Source organism: Struthio camelus, chromosome 7 (assembly GCF_040807025.1).
Source record: "Struthio camelus isolate bStrCam1 chromosome 7, bStrCam1.hap1, whole genome shotgun sequence".
Taxonomy (NCBI): domain Eukaryota; kingdom Metazoa; phylum Chordata; class Aves; order Struthioniformes; family Struthionidae; genus Struthio; species Struthio camelus.
In genome coordinates this window covers 12,735,237-12,756,249 of record NC_090948.1, presented here as the reverse complement: position 1 = coordinate 12,756,249, position 21,013 = coordinate 12,735,237, and the positions used below count along the sequence as shown (strand labels likewise).

Sequence of the window (21,013 nt, the reverse complement as noted above, 5' to 3'; positions counted from 1 at the left end):
TCTGCACTTGCTTAAAAGAAAATTGTTTTCTATAAGGACCTAACCCAAAGTTTAGTCCTGTTAATGGTGAAAAAAATGTTACAGTCGACTTCACTAAGGTTTCAAATCAGCCGGGTAGTCTATTACATTAATAATTGCAGCTTTCAGCATAGTGGAGCCCTGTGGTTTCTTAGGATGTAACAGATGCCTTTTGGTTGCTCTACTTTCTTCCTATTGCTAATTTATCAGCCTTGTGACTCTGTCAAGAAAAATCCATGGGACAATTTTTTTTTGGTAAACTTACCTTCAGTACTGAGCCATTAGCAAATGTAGAAGCATACAAGGTCACCCAAGAAAAGAGACTAAACTCTTGCTCTTGCCTAGAAACACACGGTATCACTTCCTATTGGCATCCTAGTGCCCACAAGATCATGAACAGAACTGTCATAGAGCAAGCTTAGCAGCAACAGGCCTTTATTTTCAAGGCTCCTCTACCTTCATAATTTCAAATACCTGTCAGTAGCAAAAAGTGTCAGGCAAACCACAGAAGACCAGAAAGACAGAATTATTCCCTTCCTCCTTTTTTACCTCCATCCTCTTTTCTTTAGGCATAACTCTTTTCCCACTGTAACTTGCCACTGGAAAGAGCTGGTGATTTATGCTGGGTCACTGCAACACTCTCAGACACAGCACACCTCTACATAACTATCAGCAGTTTCCTAACAGACAGACATCAGCGCTGGGCTGGAGGAACTGAAACCAGCTTAGTTGACATCTTCATATCAAGCCTATTATTTTCTATTTGCTTGTGTCGTCCTTCCTTTACTATTTTTAAGCCCAGGCCAGGGGAGAGAAGGGCTGCCAGGAAGCGCAATCAAGGCTTGAACGTGGGCCTGGCAGCCTCAGCTCCCTCATAGGGGTCTTCCCCCTTTGCCACCCATTCCCCCAGCAGAGCTGTGCTGGGGAAGGCCCATGGCTGGTCCAAGGGGTCCCTCTGGTGATGGGAAGCAGAGCAAAAGCTGCTCCTTTTCTCTTTCTTCAGGAAATTCAACGGCTTGCAATGTTCAGTGGGATCTCCCCAGCACTACTCTGCTAACTCTGTCTGTCCCAGCCAGATATTCTCCCCTGGCTGCTCAACATGCAGAAATGATGGCATCTGGCAGAAGTGAAAAAAATAACCATGGAAAGATCAAGGCTGAGGCAAAAATCCTAGTTCAGGAAAGGAAAATCTTCAGGACAGAGTAGCCGCCTATTAAAGCATACAGATTAAAGCAAAACCCTAATATAACTGCTTTCTTGCAGGCACTTTGATCTGGCGCTGTTTGTGAAGCAGAAGACGCATGTGGTTAGGCTGGTCAGTGGTACCCTTCCGCTCTCCAGCAGCAGGGCAGAATATGAGGTTTCATTGTGGGTCCACCCCAAGTAGATTTCTCAGTGTTGCTCCTTGCTCGGAGGATTGCAGGAAGTCATGCCCTCCAGCTCACAGCCCTAGCACACTTTTGCCAGCCCCCTGCTCCCTGCTCCACTGAATGCTCTCCAGCCAGGCTTCATACCCTTCCCAGGCTGCATTTGCACTTCAGTCACAGCAGCAAGCTAGATCCCAGGGAGATCCTTCTTTACAACAGTGGCAGAGCTGGATCTGGTCCCATGGCAGTACGTGGCCCGTTGGGTCAGGCAGCATCACACCAGGCCAGATGCTTAAAATCAGGCTCCTTCAGCTCCAGGCCTCCATCAGGGGAGCCTGCACTGCAGGCTGCAATGCAGCACCATAGCCTTCCTGTCCTCTACCCTGATGCACTGGGGCAGCAGATCACATCCTACAGGCAAAATGAGGCACTTGCTGCACTCAGATCTTTAAGGTTGCCAAAAAAACATTTTTCAGGCGAACCAGAGGTTTTATGAATTACTATTCTTTCCCAGGTTTAAGGAAAGAATGTGAATCTAGAGTTTCCATGTTGGTATGGATAGCAGGTATTCAGTCTCATATCCCAGCTCGAACACAGGTAGCATTTTGGAGAGAAAAGGCAGAGCAGGGAAAGAATGAATCATCTTAGTATAGTAGACAGAGGACAGTGCAAAAGTGATTTTCTGATCACTGCAGTTCAGCAATGGGTACCCAATCAATGAGCTTTAAATACCTTTCTCACAAATCACCTACCGCACATTCCCACTGATGTATTCCCAGATAATGAAACGTCCCTTAGAAACTGAAATCCAGCCACAATTTACATTTCAAGTGCTTCAAACCACTAGAGTCAAGATATGGCTGACTCATTGTCTTTAACAAATTGCCAACCTGGGGGAAGGTACTTCTACGGCCCCCTGTGCTCAGGGGAGAACATACGAGCTCTGCTAAATGGAAAATAATGTCATGCTGGTCAGTCTACCCTTCACACTCATTTAACCAGGCATGATGCTGTCAACAGCAGTAGCAACACACTACTTTAAAGCAAGTGTAATTTAGCAGAGGGTCATGTCTACCTTAAAGGACCTTTAAAAAAGGCAATCTATGAGACCTTCCTATTCAGGTCATCCCCAAGTCACGCTCTGCAACACAGTTGTAGAGGAAAACGTAGAGTGTGTTCACTTTAGAGTGTGATGATAAAAGAATATCTGGTAGCCAGGGAGGAATTTCAAGGGATGAGAGTAGTCCTTACAGCCCCTGTGGGGGTCTAACATTACACACTGCTCAGCTGGGTAAGTTATTAATTTGCTTCAGTGAAGATCTGCATCCTGTCTATTGCCAATTTCATACCCAGTTTGGGTGCTTCATTTTTCCTGCTCTCATAAGGAGGTGATTTCTGTAAAGAATCATGCTATCATCTGAGAATCTCAGCTTTCAGGGAAGAACAAAAATCTGCCTCTTAGTCTCCTGTTTGCAGAATTCAGATTTTTTCAGTTACATGCTTTTAGAGGGCAGTCTGCTAGCTTTCTGTCAGAATTAAAGAAGCAGCAAGGAGTTGTTTTATAACCTAGTGGCTCAGCAAAACTTTGTGGAGTTATACTAATATACTCTTACACTAATCATGTGAACGAATTTGTGTTTTAGCACTGATGCATTCTACAAAGGTCCTGTCTGAAAATGATCAGTGGTGTCCCTGATACCCGGACTCACTAGGGGCTCAGCCTTGCCACTACGTGTGGGACCGGATGCATTTATTCCATGGTAAGTATTTTCAGTAGCTAAAGGGCACAGCTGGCCTTGTGACCAAGTGCCTCAATCTGCCTGCAGAACGCAGACATCTCTGCATACAATCAGTTTTCTTTGCAAAGGGGCTCACATACTCCATATGCCTTTTTAGTCTAATAGCAGCAAGTTACATGCACCATCCAGCAAATGTCTGGCTCTTCCTACTACTTATCAGCAGAAGGTATTACCGCAGTCTTCTTAGAGAGAGCATTGAGTTGCCTGTTCTAAGCGCTGGTGCTTAGTGCTTTCTCTGCCCGGAAAAAGATCAAGATTAAGAACTTTCTCTATGCTGCAATTTATTCCTGTTTTACTTTCTTCACATTAAAACTGCATTCAGTCTTGCTTATAACGATGTTTAAGAAACCTCTCCCTTCCTTCCCAACTGGAAGCAAAGGCAGCCAAAGACTTCTAATTCTCTAACACAGATGGACAAACTGGTCCCCAGGTTGTGCCAGTGATGGCATTTATTCACAGAGCATGCCAGGTTTGTGACCAAAAAGCATGAAGTTTGGCCCTGCCTAGTTTTCGTGGAGCATGGAGGGATACTCCTGGCCTGAAAAGCAAATAGAGCTATGGGTGCCTCAGAGCATCCCAGCCTTAGCACACCCACTGCAGGCAAAATTAGTCAGAGGTGCACAGTATTAATTCTGCTCCTTATTCATGTGCACCAGGATGCTGCCTGTAATTAAATTAGCATAAGCTATCTCTTTGATGCTCTGATTTAATATTATAGACTTGGGGGTTTATACCAGTAACTGGATAAAAAAGTGATACATCTCAGAGTCATTTTTGCATTCATTTCTTTGTACACTCACTGTTTCTACTGTCTCAATGGTCTAGTCTGTTTTTCCCAGCTGGGACGTATTACAGAATAAGTCAATGTTTGCTTCTCAAAAGCAGGGTACTAACTGCCACAGCATCTTATTCACAGAGTCTTATTCAATACGCAATGCACAGGGCAGGGATAGATGATGCTGTCTCACTAGTATAAGGAGCTCCCCTGCATTCTCGTTGGGTAGGATTCGGTTCAGATCTCCTAGGCGCGAAGTCTCCAAACAACTCTGATTTGCCTGGCCAGTACTTCATGTCCAACACATGTCCGCTGTCACCTCCAGGTCTCCCTCCTTACCAGGTTTGTCATTCACCTCAAAACCCATTCTGGATCCTCCGGTTCCTACCAGCACTTTCATTTCAAACTAGACGCCGTAAAGGAACTGTGTTCTCCCTCTCTTTAAAAAGGTTTTGCTGTGAGGTGATGACTCCAAGGATTTTTCCCACTGGTTCTTTTTTTTCCTGTTTGTCAGAAAACAAGGAACCAAACTATGGTTTTGCCATACGTGGGTTTTGTGCTTCCATTCAGCATTTGCATGTTTCTGACCTGAATTAATTACTTTTAATTAATTCTTGTTGATTTTTTCATGTCAATAAATACACTGAATGCAAAACATCCTCATAGCAACTATTTCTAGCTCTACAGCAGATTAAAACTGCATTTATGGATGTTTCAAACCGGAAAAATCATGCATCTGCAGTACAATTTTTAATGCCAGACAGACTGCTATTAATGGTGGGCTGGCTTGTATTAAAAACCCTATAATTATGAGATGTAGTTTTAACTGCTTGATCTTAGCAGCCTAAAGGTCACTTGCCTTATTCTTTAAAAGGTAATGGGAATGTGCTCTAGTCCAGGGTTATTATCAGGTTAGTTTTGTTTCTGCTAGTTTTCTGGTGCCAGTGAGTGTCTTCTCTTGATTCAACTTGATCTTTTCTGGATTCTTACAATTCTTTCACCTTAACTTGGGATCCCATCCTCTTCTGCTGTAGGTCTAACTGGGCCCTCGACTGATGAAGACTAACCTGCGATCTAGTGACTAAGAACCCTCACATACACAGAGTATTGTCATCCAGTCATTAAAACAAATTCTTGTGACAAAAAGGCAATTTTAGAAGAATAACCTGCCTGCATGCATATCTGATACAATTTAAAGCTACCTTCCCTTTGAGATCTGTCAGATAGGCTTTCCCCTCCAATGGTGGGAATAAACAGAGCCAGAATGCCCTTACAGAAAAGCCTCCTACTGTTTTGGAGACCTTTCCCACTTATCCAGATCTGCTGTGGACTCACATATGCACAGCAGCACATCATTATACCTATTGCATGATAACTTTGTATCTTCAGGCTCACAAGGCCCATCTCCAGAGTTCTTGTGCCCTGGGAGAATATCTACTCCTAGCTGTCTCCACACGTTGCTTGGAGCTCAGAATAAGCCTTGCAGAACTTGAAAGGCCCAGAAAATGTGTTAGAAAAAAACTCAAACCAGAAGAGAAAGCTAGCGTGATTCTGCAGGACTGGAGCTGGCATTTGAAGGATCAAGGACTGAGGGGTGCACATAGGGCTTTGCAGAGCTCCAGGGCAGGAAGGAAAAAGTCTTTATCTTTTGGCATGGGAAAAGATAGATGTGCCAGCTCTTCTTAACGTGACTAACACAGCTCAGGAGTAAGAGTACAAGCAGAGGAGGGTAAGCCCCGCCTTGGAGCCATCTTCCATCCCAGGACAGGAGTGACAGGACAGAGCAGGCTAAACTGATACAGTGAGGTTATTCCCTGGGCAAGGCTGTTTCCTGGGTCCAGCCCACACTTTGACAGTGCCAACATCCCTTGCTAGAGCGCTAGAGTCACATAATCTCCATCTTTCAATCCACATCAACCTCAACAAGCTGGACAGGCATTACTCTGTCCTCTCCAGATGGAAGCAGAGTGCCATGTACTTAGGCAATGATCCTAAGGTCCATATGACTTTATAATTAGGTCTGGTAGGAGTCAAGGTTTATTTTTATTGAGAGCTGACAGTTAAAATCAACATTAATTTCTAGTCGCCAGCATTTACTGCCAGTTACAATTTCTGTTCAGTGCCCCTCTCCTCACCCCTCGGCCGGGGTCCACAGAACCTCCTCCTTGACTACTGGCATCTCCTTTGCTCTCAGCTTGGGTCACTCTCAGAATCTGAAGTCGATAAGACATCACAATCAATGCTCCAGGAGCAAGAAGCAGCACAAAAAAACAGTATCCAGCCATACTTGGCAATTAAGCACTGAATCCTGCTAAGCCCCCTTGTGGCTACGGAGACTTCATTATAAAATAGGTTTACAGCTTTTGGAGGGAAGACCCTGTGAGGAAGGACAAGGCAGCTGAGTATGTGTCTCAGTCAGGTTGCCCATAGTACCACAATTAACAATGCTTTCAAGGTGCATATTCCTGGTTTCATAAGGGGCTGGTTATCCTAAATAAAGGTTGTCTTACCTATTGCTTCCTGTCCAGGAGGAATTTGTGTCACTGACTCACTGGTGGCTGCAAGGCAACTGCACGATGGAGTGTTGCAAAAACGGCAAACTTTGTGCCTGTGAAAGGAATAATAAAAGGCCTCTTTAAACAGTGCAGTTCTGAAAAGGGGCTATTTTTTAAGCAAGGCCAGAGCACAGGCACCTGTCTCCTGTCACCTCAGCTCTGCAGCAGAAGCAGGGCAATGCCATCTGACTAGCAAGCAGCGAGAAACGCTTAACACTATGAGACATCTCTAACATCCCATGCGCTGCAAGGCGTGCAGGTACAATTACTCATGGCCTTCAGTGAAGGAACTGCAAAAGTATCAGTGCCCAGGGTTATTTGCTTTGCCAGGTGGAAACCTTGTTCTCATCCCCCTGTGACAACACCCAAAGACAGTAACATCAGCAGATGTTTCTGCCCCAGGTGGCAAGCCCTTTTAAATTGCCTTGCCATAATCCAGATGAGAGGTTAAAAGAAATACGTATTCTCACAGCTAGCTTATATTAGTAGACAGGGGATGCAGTCTGTTAGTTAATATCAGAACTGGCTTATGGTGCTACCAGATTGCGGATGCCAAAGTCTGGGTCAGCCCACAGTTACGCTAGCATTTTTAATCCAGTTGCACTCAAAATTTGATTAAGGGCAATGGGTGTATAGTTTGAGTGAATCAGTATGTATTTGAAACATTTTTTAAATATGAATAGTTGAGAACTTTCTAAATGATATAGGTACTTCGGAATTGATAACACAACGTTACTCACAAAGGAAGACTGGTGAAGGTTCAAGGTGGAAAGCGTTGCCCTAAGAGAAGGAGAGGTCTTAATGCCACTCAGGTCTTGGCTAGTCACTTGAACATGGCTTTATCTACTTCAATTAGCTCTAATGATGTGCTCAAGATGACAGAGAGAAGCCTTGTCTGCTTGTCAAGTAAGTCAGCGGAGAAAGACAAGGCAATAACCACCAACCCTACTGATATCCATACCTATCGATAAGTCGATAACAGTCAACACCTATTAATACCTATCAATAGATATGGAAATCAATAAGCATCAATACCTCTCAATATTGACCTGGATCAATGTTCAATAGGCTTGGATGCCTACCAAGAGCAAAACAAGTCTGGAGACTGAAAGCTGTCAAGAACAAAAGGTATCAACACCTATCAATAGGCATCAATATCAAGAAGGACACTTCAAGTCACAAGTATGCTGAATCATTTCTGGGGTTGCCGATTTCTCCATTGACTAGAAAGCAAACACAGGTTAGTAGCTCCAGTGGCTCGGTTCAGTAGGACAAACAGACAGTTTGATGTTTCTTAGCTGCTACTTCTGCTTCTCAGGAGTTGTACACCTACTGACTCAGAAATCTTTCAGCAAAATTTTTGAGCTTGGTTTTGTTTTCTTAACTGAGAAATTCCACTTCTTTGACATTCAATCTGTACATAGGAGAGAGCAAGGTTTGATCAGTTTCATATCAAAAGAGTACTTTAACACTGTTTCAAAAATTGTCAGAATGCCTTGGTTTGACAATTTCTAAATGGAAAATTACCAACTTCTAAATAAAAAAATTTTTTTTGCTTAAAAACTAATCCTACCAGTTAAATTCAGTTAGAAATGTCATTATTTACATAACATTTTCTGAAACAATGAACATGAAATGTTTTGATTCGTGTCACTTTTTTCAGCACAATAACTTTTACAGGTTTTTGGTTAGCAACGCTTCTCACGGCCTTATCTTCTCATCCCAGTTCAAAACTGACAGAAAAGAATAACCCTGTCAAATATTTTCAAAAGACAGAAAATGAAGATTTCCTGTCCACCCCTTGCTTTGGCCAGCTCTGAAATTACAGTGATTGCTGCAGTATTGTGCTCATGTGCTTCTTAAAATAGCGCAGGCTTCTGAAGGGAAAATTGGAAGGACAATTCTATAGTTGACTTAATTAAATAAAAAGAATATTTGGGCAAATAGAAAAGAATTCTTCCCAGACCCTGACCTGATCAAGCTGTGCTCAGAAATGTGCAATTTGATTATCCTTATTTTAGCAAAATGACTGTCAGTCCTTGTGATTCAACAGGAAGATGTGCTATTAACAAGTCAGGTATTCATAGTGCAGATGTCAATAATTCTGAGTATTTAATCACAGCTTACTTCGATTTGTCCACAACTCAGACAAATGAGCTGGCTGTGCCAAGGTTAATGGAAGCGTATGGAGTTGGTCTGGAGTTTTTGCTCCAGCAATGCTAGCAAACACAGAGCCCTGTGGAGCAGGCTTAGCCGGCCCCAGGCGACAGCCAAGCAATAAGCTGAATGAAGGTCCTCCCTGCGTGGCTCAGGCACTGACCATCTCGTTAACACCCACGAGGTGTCATGTTTGCCTGGTGCCTGCTATGGGTTCTAGGGCATCCAGGCTAGAAAAAGGAGGAGGTCTGCAGTCACAGTGGCTTGGTCACCTTTTTTGAAGGCAGGACAAAGAAGACTCATGCCTGTGGGATTTTCTCATTCTCCTTACCGTTACCCTACAAAAAACAATTTTCCTATATTCAGTTTGCATCATTTAAACACATTCAGTGGCGTTCTCTGCAGGGCGCAGTTTAGTGAAGTCCCTGTTTTCAAAGCTGTTACTGTGCTGCACCTCGTCAGATGCAACACATTTGCACTAAAGGTGGTAACTTGTGACGAACACAGCAAAGACTCTGTGTAAGGTCCTGAGCTGAAACATGAAAGGAGAGAAAAGAGCATGTGCTCTGAGCCTGCACTCTCTGCCATTTCAAAATAACATTTGGTCGTCTTAGCCAAAACACCTGCGGCTGCAATCTCACCAGAGGTGTGTTAGCTCTCTCCCTCCATCCCTCCAGTCACTGTAGCATGGTGGAGTCACTGTTCCCTGACTGGAGACCTCTAAGAAAACCTGTAGGAAATGTCATTGAAGCAACAAGTGCTGTTCTTTACCTTGAATCAATACTTAACCACCACATCCGCGTGGGGCTAGCAAGTGTTGGGGGTTGCTGGAACAAACATCTGTGCCGAACGTACTGTACACATATATGACTTCTGACTCCTATGCCAGGCAATTGCATCATTTACGTAATAAGTCTTATAATTGACGAATTACCTAACGATGAGTTTGTGAAGGACTATCCATCCCTGCACAGATGCTGGTCTAACTGAGAAGGATTCTGTTACCTTGCATCCCTCAGCACGACTCTTCAATGAAGAAATGACCCCCAGATTTTTGCAGGGGGGTCCCTTCACCAAGGATCAGGGTGGCTGGCCCTGCAGTTCCTTCTAGTCTGCACCCACTCTCCCCTCCACCCTCTGCTGCAGGCCCCATGGGTCTCCCTGCCACACGCGCTCTGAACTGAGAACCTACAAAGCTAGGCGCAGGGATGTTCACCACTCCGACCAAAGTACTACTTCCCTGCTCTATCCGCAATCACCAATACATCACCCTTCTGAGGCCCATACCTTCCTACGTAGCTCTGACAGCAGGAAATGGCCAGGCCCACTTGCAGCCTCCGCTATTGTGTCAGACTGGCCCAATCCACTGAGTACACCCCAGGCTAATAGGGAAATAGCCTGGTTCACATAGCAGTGGAAGAGGGTAATCAGGAGAGAAATAGAATAGCACAGTCCTTGGCCTTTTAAAAAAATCAGATTGCTCCCAAAATCACCTCCTCACCTCTAAACTGTTGGAGAGGATGTGGGGCAAAGCTACCTTATCTTCTCCACCTCACATGAGCCTATGCAGAGCACTGGCACTGGGAAGAAGACGAGGTTACACCCTGGGCTGACATCCTCCATCCAGCCTCAGCAGATGGTGTTATCGGTGGGAACAAGTCAGCGCTGCACTGGCAGCTGCTGCACAGGGACGGTACAGTTGTGACGGAGCTGGACACTGTTGGGGGCAGGTGGCGCAGAGGACAGCACATCTCACCCAGACACTGCGTCTCGCATCCGAGGGCAGAAAACTGAATGTGATCAATGTGATAAGCCCTGACCTTGCTTGGAGGGAGCAATAAGATTGCTAGTCCTCCTCGTGCATCAGAGACCCGTTCCTGCCTTGCTTTACTCAGCCCCTCTCTGCACGTGCCGCAGGGGCAGTAGGAACAGCCCAAACTTTCTGCTCGCCTGCCTAGAAAAACCTTTTTGCTTCCACTGTACCATGACAGAGGGTTGTTAGGTGGCACAAAGGCTGCCAACATGCAGGGGATCCCCACTTGCCCCACAGCATGCACTGGGGCATTTATGAAAAGTTGGTTTTTGAGTGGCTGGAGAAGGTGCACAAGCTAATCTTGTAGCACTGAGACGATAAAAGCACACCCCAAAGAAATGAATAATTGAAGATCAGACCTAAATATTAATAGCACACCAGGGGAAGAGGACACTTACCTCAACTTTGCACTTAGCCCAGCTGCCTGTTCAGATATGAATAGAGATGTTCTCACAACTGCTCCAAGCTCCTTAAGCCCTCCCCTAAGTCTTTTGTGCTCTAAACTAATGCTACCTTCGTCTGAAATTCCCTAGCTCATTTTCTATTCAAATCTCAAGAGGAATGGTAGTGTTTATTGGAAGATGTGATCCAAATGCAAATGGAAGCAAAGGATGCTCTCCGAGTCCTCTCTCAGACACAGAGCAAAGAGAGGCATCTGTACAGGAGAGAGGACACGCGGAGCCATGCGAGGGGAATGGGAACATGGAGACCAGGGTACTTAGTGCAGCTTCTGAGACTCCCAAACCAGGATTGCTTAACATGATGTCCTTTCTTAAAAAGAAAGGCACTGAGATCGTGTGCTGGAAATTGCAGTACCTTGATGTCAGTGCTGCTGGAGGTAAGAGAGGAGATATCAAAGGTTCATGGTAGACCCTCTCCGGTCAGCTAGTGCTCCATTTTGGGAGATTGTTTACAACAAGCAGGCTCCAGCGGGCCACAGTCCCATACCAGTTTTTAAGCACAAGTCATTCGCACTCAAAGGGGACGGGACTTTGCACTCGCTTAGCTGCTGGTCCATATAAACTGCCCCAGTGACTGCTGTAAGAAAGGCTCAGAGCTGAACACACACACAGGAGGGGAACTGACACCCGTCGCTGAGGGCTAAAGGCTCCAGGGACACCACGAGCCAAAGCAAGTCACTGACAGGTACGTGAAAAATGGACAAAGAATTTGATTCCATTTTTTTCCTCAAATGCCATCAAACATCATCCCTTTTCATATCACCTGGTGTACATGTGGTCTCCAAAGGGAAAACCACTCCGAGGGAGAAAATAGCTCAGCCGATGGTGACCAGCAGGAGCAAGGCAGCGAGGTGTCCCAGGAGCCCACGCTCCACGAGAGCCAACAATCAGCGGCGCTGAGGCAGGTGGCTCTGAGGACCGCACATCCCACCACAGCCACGTGAGGGACGGGCAGCCTTATGCCTGAGAAACCAAAACTCTCCTTCAGCCTTCACCAGCCCTCAGGCCTCTCTTACGATTTAGGCTGCTCTCTGTTGGCCCCTGTGTGTTCCTTCTACTTGCAGTCAGGATAACTTTCAGAGTTACACACACTAGCAACATTCGCCCCATGATCAGGCGCTGGGTTGGAGTCAGGAGATACAAGGGTCTGTCTTGACCCAGCCACTGGCTCGTTAGATGAATTTAGACCTCTGTCGTTATCATTTTTATGTGTGCAGTTTCTAAATCCTTCAATTGTCTTTCGTTCCATGTTTTACACTCTGCTATCTCAAATGGCCTGATGCGAACTTCTGACCAATTTCCAGGTTATCTCAATAATAATCTGAAAACAGACGCTTTGAGACAGCATTCCCAACGGTAATGGGGAGTCTCTTACCCAAATAAACTAAACTAAACTGAACTAAACTAAGTTTCTATTACACTTATTTAAATTCAAGTATCTCTCCTGGGTGGGGATTCAACTGGGAGTTTCTTTGAGGCACCCTCTTGAGTAAAGAAATTACTCCATTTACTGACTGCAACAGTATGTTTGCATCATCTCTGCCAAGAAAGCATTAGGTTGGGACAAAACACGTTTGGACTGAAGACTGCGTTTGGCTTGGTCAGCTGTGGGATGCAACGGATATTGTCATTTGTAGCTGACGCTCCTCTCAAGCACTGTTTTGAACTTTTTAGCGATGGCTGTCTGTCTGGAGATCAGGAAGCATTAGCCCAAAATGAGCCCCAAGAGAGCTGCAAGGTCAGAGGGACACTGACAGCCCAGCCAATATTCAGAGGAGCCAGTTCAGCCCCAGCTGTGTGCACTGTATTTCAGTGGACTGAACCCAGACATGAAGGTCCTGCACCCAATGTTCTGCAGGTAGGTGTTTGACCATTTTACTTTCAAAAGAGCTGCTCAGCGTTTGGAGAGACCAGTGTGGTTTGCTCTGCCTCCAGAGGGACCATTTAGGAGTAAAGGAGAAAAGGAAATCAAGCTTCCTCTAATCGCAGCCCTACCCCGAGCAGCCAAGAGAAGAGGGACAATAGCACTGACCAACTCGTCCATTAGCTAAGCCTTCAGCAGGCTCATTCAATACATATCTCCCTCCAACCCCACATCACATCCCCATACCCCACACCAGGACATCACTTTCAAACCCATGTGCTGTGAGCTGATGCCGGCTGGCTGTCCTGTGTGTCAAACCACTGTACCTCTGTCTCCTACAGCTCTTCAGCACGGAGCTGCAGCCTCGGCCGTCAAAACCCTTCCTTCTCAGGGAGCAACACAGAGAAACTATAGGAAACAGGAGGCCTTTTACAGGGTCAGAATGGCAATTCCTATTTCTTTCTGACGCTAGCCTGTGCCAGACAACCATCACTCTACTGCAGCGTGGAAACAAACGGGTCTTTGAACATCTGCCACATCCCAAATTTAGAACAATTTTTAACAAGCTGGAAAGAGCAAAATAAACAGCACATGATCTGAGAAGCTTCCCATTCTTGACAGTGTCCCCAGAGGTGGTGGGAAGCCGAGAAGATAGCTCCTTGCTTTAATTGCTCCACTGAAATTCTTCCAGCCTGCTACACAACTGTTAATAGGCAACTTAATTAAGCACTAACCCAGTTCATATTTCTACCCTCCAGAGGCTCTTGTTTCATTTTTTTTTTTCTTATTACAGCCAAAGTCATAGGGAGTTTTGTCCTAATCATGTAAAACAAGCTGAGGGCAGTGACATGAGGCAACTTATTTAACTCCTGGTCTCCAGACACCTCAGCCAAGCGCCCAGGCCTGCACTTTCTCCCCTAAAAAGCAGACTTAAGGAAATGATTTCTGGCAGGAAGGGGTCCTGCTGCCCTTGTTTGAACGGAACAGCTCAAGGCAGGTTACTTCCCACCAGGCAGGAAAAGGGAGCAGGGAGCAGACCTAGGACTCTGTGAATTAGGTGTGAATTGCTACAAGGAACCATGAATAAATGGCAAAATCTGTAGCACCAGAAGTCTATTCATCCCCACTGAGTGCCAAAAGGAGCTGGTGTCACACAAAAACAGTCCCTCTGCAGGCACCAGGTGCAAACACATTGATGTGTTTTAGGCAGTAGCCTGAATGGGTAAGTAGCCTCATCTAACTCCTCATCAACATCTTCCAAGATGCAGGCTTGCTCCACACAGTCCTCAGCCACGCACTGCCCAGAGGACAGTCTTCCACAGGCCCCGCAGGACAGACAGAAAATAAGTTGCTTTCAAAGGAAAGGTGTCATTTCCTCTAAGCTGGTTCCCAAGAAAGCTTTAACATTTGGCTGCTCCAACTGCCTGATTCACACTATCACTATCCCTTAACGGAAACCACAGGAATAAGCGTCTATGCTCCACAACGCACCCTGGCCTCTGATTGTTACAGGGCAACTAATTTACTGTAGGCGGCTTAAATGTCCAACTGGTTTTGATCGAGTTTGCTGAGGAGGTCCTAAACAATGATGTTCTCAGAAGCTTTCTTTTCCTTTTCTAAGATCTGCTAGGTTAAATCAAAACTTGCTCCAATAGCTGCCACAGGAAGTGATGGGTTTAATAGTCATTTGAACAAATAGTGGAGTTTCCCTTACAGGTGAGTTATGAGCCGTTTAAGTTAAAGAACAACTGCATTTTACTGCTGCCAAGCACACTTAAGGTAATGCCCACAGATTGAGGAAGGAGAGGTGACTACTGAGAAGCCAACCAATCACCCAGGTTATGGAGGGAGTGAGCATTTGTTGCTTGTGATAAATGAACATGAATCCTTCTACTCAAGGAGAAATAGTCTTATTTGTCTCAAAAGCCTCGTACACCAACAGGCACATTGCCAACGCACACATCATGATTCATGACTGAATAGTGAAGTTGATGTGGATTTTCCCCACTGAAAAATAGGGTCTGTCTCCCGCTGTAACGTTTAACTTTATAGCCCTCAAACACAGTAATAGCAGAGCTGGAGATTTCTGGGACAAACGCTACCAAACAGAGCTGGGCAGGAGACCGAGCAAGTGAAACGCTCTGGCAACATAAATTGGGTCAGCCACACTGACCTCGGGTACAGTGTGTATCCGCTGAGGTCCTGGCCCAATGAGTAGAAAGTGAGGCGTGTGGTGGTGAAATAAAATTACCCCCCGAGCTCCCTGCACTGAATGAAGTGATACAACTGGACAGGCTTATTCCAGCAACCACCTTTTGGCTGTATAAAGAGCAGAAATCTGCCTTGCAGCATCTAAGTGGTAGACACTCACTGGGTTAAAAAACTGTAAAATTTAATGGCTTTCAGATAGACCACTAAGTGTTTTCCTATTGAAAATGCCTCCTCCTCCCCACACCAAAAAAAGGCTTTCATAAGAAACAAAGAAAATAAAAAAAACATTCAAATAAAATGACAACTTTCACACAAACCACTCATTCCATGGTCATTTCTGTAGCATCTTTACTTTAAAATAAAACCCAAACCTGACAGAAATTTGCCTACCATTCACTCTTTTCCTTGCTCCTCTCTTCCTTATTTTTTTCCTTCCTTCAGGAGCAGGGAAGGGAGACACCATCCAGAAAGAACAGCCACTGAAGGAATAAATCAAAAACCTGGAGGAAAAAAAAATGCCAGCTTTAATTTCCATGGGAGACCTGAAGTGAGAATCCTTGCGTGAGAATAAACCTACCCAGGCTGGGACTTTGCCAGGACATCCAGGACACCACCCTTGGGAACACCTGCAGTCATTAGGCTCTGGACACCCACTTGTCAGCAGTATAGTACCTGGGGGCCTACGCTGACCGGCAGAGTTGTCTGCTTAAACTTCCACAGTCATCCTGGAAAGCAGCTGCTTTCTTGCCTTAGAAATCTACACAACTGTTAAGCTTACGCAGCCTGATGAGGCTCTATGGCTTCAGGCATTCAACTGGTAACTCCCTGATCACTCATCCTCGCTGCATGCAAGTTGATTTTACTGGAAAAGTCCCATTTTGTCACTGTACAACCTGTTCAGTAACCCTCTGCACATTTTTTGATCCTGCAGCACAGGCAGTACCTAGAGAGGCAATAAGCATCCTTGGAGGAAGTGTTTTCCCTGTTCCTTTTTAGCAGATGACACATATCAACCAATCCATGGTTTCTCATGGGAATGTAACCCTCATTTCCCATAGACACAGCCAAGATGAAAAATAATACACGCAAGCGGTGGCAGGAAATCACTTGGATATTTAAATACATATTCTAGGAGTGCGAAAGAGAACTTTTAAAGTGCTGATTGCACTCTTGTTTTTACACATCCTTGGATAATATAACTAGAAGGTCAGGCAACCTAATTTCCTAGAAAGTTTCTCTTCTCAAATAGTGCCTGTTTTAGCTCCATGATACTATCTCCACTTTCCAAAACTCAAGGGAAATATTAAATGGCATGAAGTTGACAGAGATTAGTATTTCCGTCTTAGAATTTCTTGGGGAAAAAAAAAAATCATGAAAATTTCTATTTGCATAGAGCATTGCTTTAAAAGACCAGGCAGCTGAGTGGCTGTGACCTGATTGCACCTTTTAAACTCTAAACTGAGCCATAGTTTGATCAAAAGGCTTCCAATGTAAATATAAAAACGGGTGCTTCTTTTAGTGAATATATTCACTTATAGCATCATTTAACATTACAGGCAATGCTCTGATTTGCCTGCACACAGTAACTTTTCAGAGGAAAGGCAGACCACAAGACTGCGGAGCAAAGAATTCTCCTTCCTGTGTGAAAACGGGTGGAAGACTCTCCTATACACGTTTAAGTTGTAGTAGTTTACTTAACCACTAGATGTCTTCGTGCACTGTCTAGCAGTCCAGAGCACCGCCCTTGGTGACCAAGGGCAGACGCATCTTGAGCCAAAGCAGCACCAAGGCCTTTTGTCCACGGTATGCAGTATTTTTTACTTTGTAATTGCCATGTGTCCAGGAAAAACTGAAATTCTATGATACTGTCCACTTATCCTGCACTGCCAAGAGCTATGCAGGTATACTGCAAGCTACCACAAGAAACAGCAGTACTAGCCTGAGTGCTCTGCACGCATAACCCTCTGCTGTGTCACTACAGCCCTTCTGTGACCTGTCACAAAGCCTAGGCAGAACTAATGACTCCCATGAGGCTTCTCCATAACCTCTGCCCAACTCCAAGCACATAGCAGTTCTGCACACATTCCTCGCTGGCTGGCTGCATACGTGCCATTGTCTGGTCCTGTGCGTTTACTATGCCTTTCTTCAGGCTGGCTAACCCAATGCATCACTGACTGCAAAAGAAGGCAGACGGAGCAAATAAGGGGTTGGAAACTTTTATTCAGTGATCAGCCCTGCTGCGTGGGTAGCATATGAGCAACTGGAACCCAAGTATGTAAAAATACTGAGTTTTCACAGTGAAAAAAATCAGACAGTATAAAATATTCCAGTATTGTCTCTTAGCGTCATTATTTCAATAAGACACCCGTTTCAAAGGCAATATGCTTCTTTATTTTGTATGTTTTCTATTTCCCTTCCCTTCCCCCCCCCCCCCCCCCCCCCCCCCCCAAAAAAAAAGTGTTCAGACAGGAACCCTCCTTACTTCCACACAAGGATGGGGGGAGAAACTAAAGGAAATCCCTCTCCTGATTTCAAAAACTTATTCAAGAATGTTCTCCCAGTGGCACTGAGATCATTACAACACCACGTGGCCCGAATGTTTCACTGGAGATGACCGCGACGCTACTGAACTTTGAGGGGCTCCGTCTCCCGAACCAGCCACTGAAGAGCTTCGTGTCGGCCTTGCCTCTCCAATTCTGCTCCAATTACTTCCCTGCATTTCTGGTGGTAGTCATTCACCCAGTTACACTAGAGAAAACAAAGGGCACGACATTCAGTATACATGGGAAGAGTTGGTACCCTTATAAGTTACAAGCACAGCAACATCTTTGGCTCTCATGAACAGCCAGAGACATTCATATGCCATTAACCTCTCTACGATCAGGCTGTTTGGCTCTTGGCATAAGTTCTTGTTCCAGAAAGACAGGCTTCTGATCTACGGAAATGACTTGTTAATTTGATGGGGTGGGAACTGAAGCAATTAGACCCACGTTTTCAGAGGAGTTAAGGTTCAGTGAGACTGAAGTGCCTTAAGTCTTTGCAAATCACTGCCTCTAGCAAGCCAGAATAACTACCTTGCAATTGTCTAGTAAACAGCTTTGCAGATTTGTAATTCTGAACAGAGCAATCCTGAGACAGAAGTTGCCCTACTGATCTGAACAGGCATCCTTAAGGTTGATCTTGGTACACCTCACGGTACTCTTCAGAAAAGGAAATGCAAATAGGATCATCATTCAGAGAAGGAGGATGGGTTGAGGCAAAGCAGAGAGAGTGCTAGAAAAGCAGGATCAAACTGAGCCAGGGTGAAGGTAGAGGGAGACCCAAAACAAAAGCTTAGGGAATGAAGCTACTCAGGCGATTAACACAACTAAGCAAATATCATTGATGTCTGCTCACATGTCCTGCAGAGCATGGCATGATTGAATGGGATTGGTCACAAGTAGAGAGTGACAGCAACACAGGACAGTCATTAGTACAAGTTTCTGGGGAGAGAGCATGATAGACTGACAGGAGCAAATAAAGGCAGCGGTAGAAAGAGAGGAGAAGAGTGAACATTACATATGATGTCAAAGAAACTACCAAAGCAACATCATCAGAGCAGTCCCAGCAGACTTTATCACAGAATAATGACCTCTGGAGGTCATCCAGTTCACTCTCCCACCCAAAACTGGGCCACGTTTAAGATTAAGTCGGAGGCCAAACTGGAACAGAGGCCAGCGACTATCATACACTAGAACCAGCTCGTTCTGCTCTGTTTAATAAAAGGCAGTGCAAACCTACTGTTTCCTCTTACCTCTTTTTGTGTAAGCAAGTTTACATCAATCATTTTCGTCTGGATTGGAACGAGGGTTAAAGGTTCAAAAGTCAGGCTCCCTCTGTTTTTGAAATTATACTGCAGCAGAAAGACAAAAGGGGTCATTAGTTCTTAGAAACCGCCCTTGCCAGATCACACTTGCTCTTCAGTTCTTCATGTCACAGGCCACTAAAGAACAACCCTTGTAAGAATTGTATCAGAAGGTAGCAACTTGTAATTACTTTTTTCTGGATATTTCAAGCAATACAAACCATAGTAATTTCCTTCAATAGTAGTTTTTAAAAGGCCGTTTCCCACATCACAACCTGAAGGGACTAGGCTTGATGACCATATGGCCATTTCCAGTTTCACATTTCTGAAAGTATATCCCACCCAGGCTTGCACCTATTATGTCAAAATCTGACTTTGGTGTTGGTTCTACTGCTACTGGGGGCTCTCAGTCAGAGAGGTAAATCCCCACTTGAGGGGATACTCTACTCTACTCTGCAATGCATTACACTACACTACATTAAAGATGATTCTGCTCTTGGATATCCTGAGAGAAAATTTAAAAAAAACAAAAACAAAACACTCCTCTCTCATATCAATTTCAACCTATGGAAACTCTGCAGAAGCAGAACTGTCTTTGATGTCTCTGTTAACGGGGGAGACTTAGAATCAGTCTTCACTATTTCAGGGTTTTTGAGAGCAACACCCATGAGTAGCCTTTAACTGTCTGCAGCACAGTCACACCTGAAGTTCCAGTACTTTTAAGTTTTACAACCACTGACGCATGGAGAAAAGTACAACTCGAGCAGGTCATTCACCTTGGTTTCAGCAGGGATCACAAGGACGACATTTTCTATTCGGATCCCAAAAGACCCATCTTCATAATAGCCAGGTTCTGCAGAAACAGATGATAAACAGCTAAGCCACACAGAGACACTGTAAATATTTATTCCCTATGGGCAAACTTCCTCTCTAAGGTTTTGGTCCACTGGGGTCACTAAACAATCTTGACATCAGGCATCCAGAGAGGCAAACAAATTTCTGACTCTACTTAATCTGCACAAAAGCCCCAAGCAAGGTGACAGCAAAAGTTCTCAACGAGAGAGGAGAAACCAGACAGATAGAAGGAGGCTCTGTGAGCTCGAGGGCTAAATCAAGGGTGAGCACAGTACATGTGTTCACAGTACCAAAAAATCTCAGAAAAAATTAATGTCTTTAAAATAACTGTTTTGGGGGGGACCTTCCTGTCAGAGAGGGTGCTCTCCTGGGCTTCACTTTTCTCACTGGAAGGACTTTGCAGGCCTGAAGGAATCGAAGTCTCTCAGCAAGCCCTGCTAGGTAGTTAACGTACTGCTGAAGAAGTAAGGCACAGAGATATCTAACAGCTGCCTCCAACAGCCCACAGCAAAGACAGGATTAGCTCCTGAAAGCCTAGTGTCTATCATGAACTGTAGCCAGCTCTTCCACTGCAGAATGGGAGGCTGCATGGCAGAGCCAAGCTGGTCAGCAGCACAGCTCTGCTACAGTTTGCACTGTACAAAGCAGGGCGTGCGCCTTCAGCACCTGACTGCAAAGATGATTTATGGGAGGTAAAAGCCTTAACATCTGAAGGTCTTTTTCTAGAGAGCTTAAATGACAATGAAAGTGACAAAACGAGGAGGTAGGATCAGGGCTTGTGATCCCACCCTCCCATTCCACCACTGTCAGATTTATTCCCTCCACATCTTAAAAGCACACTCCCTTCCCCAATAGCCAGAGAGAAACACAAATACTAAATACCATCAGAGACAATCATGCCAGCCTCCAGGGGCTCGTCTGCAAAGGTTTTGTAGCTAATGCCACAAGGACCCTCATGTACGTTTAGGAAAGAGCCAACTCCATGTCCTGTTCCGTGCAGGTAATCCAAACCACAGTCCCACAAGGCAGAGCGGGCAAAGGAGTCTAGAAGGTGACCTGCAGGCCAAGGGGAAAAGAGAGATGTGGAGAGAGAACTTGATCAAGCAAGGCTCCCTCAGAGCTTCTGATAACCACACTGAGGGCTCAACCCTAGAGAACGTGAGGAAAATAAATAAATAACGTCATTGGTTTGTTACAAGTTACAGGAGACATGCTACCATACTCAGCAAGTCTGACGTTCAAGCCCAGACTCTCAGCTGGAGAATCCTTCTCCCTGTCCAGTTACACAGCTCTT

The 21,013-nt window shown here is 45.0% G+C and overlaps 1 protein-coding gene and 1 long non-coding RNA gene across 4 annotated transcripts in view; both read right to left on the bottom strand.

The window, feature by feature from the left end:
• The window catches only part of LOC104142428 (uncharacterized), a 30,795-nt gene extending 15,395 nt beyond the window's left edge, over positions 1-15,400 (bottom strand). The window contains exon 1 of the long non-coding RNA XR_693708.2: positions 6,470-15,400. This is a non-coding gene — a long non-coding RNA (uncharacterized lncRNA). The remainder of the gene's footprint in view (positions 1-6,469) is intronic.
• Positions 15,401-17,443: 2,043 nt separating this feature from the next.
• The window catches only part of XPNPEP1 (X-prolyl aminopeptidase 1), a 32,689-nt gene continuing 29,119 nt past the window's right edge, over positions 17,444-21,013 (bottom strand). For all 3 annotated transcript variants that reach the window (XM_068949690.1, XM_068949689.1, XM_068949691.1), the window contains exons 18-21: positions 20,602-20,775; positions 19,641-19,717; positions 18,814-18,912; positions 17,444-17,768 (exon numbers count right to left, since the gene is read on the bottom strand). In XM_068949690.1, coding sequence (XP_068805791.1) covers positions 17,643-17,768; positions 18,814-18,912; positions 19,641-19,717; positions 20,602-20,775 — 476 coding nt within the window. In that variant the 3' untranslated portion in view covers positions 17,444-17,642. The remainder of the gene's footprint in view (positions 17,769-18,813; positions 18,913-19,640; positions 19,718-20,601; positions 20,776-21,013) is intronic.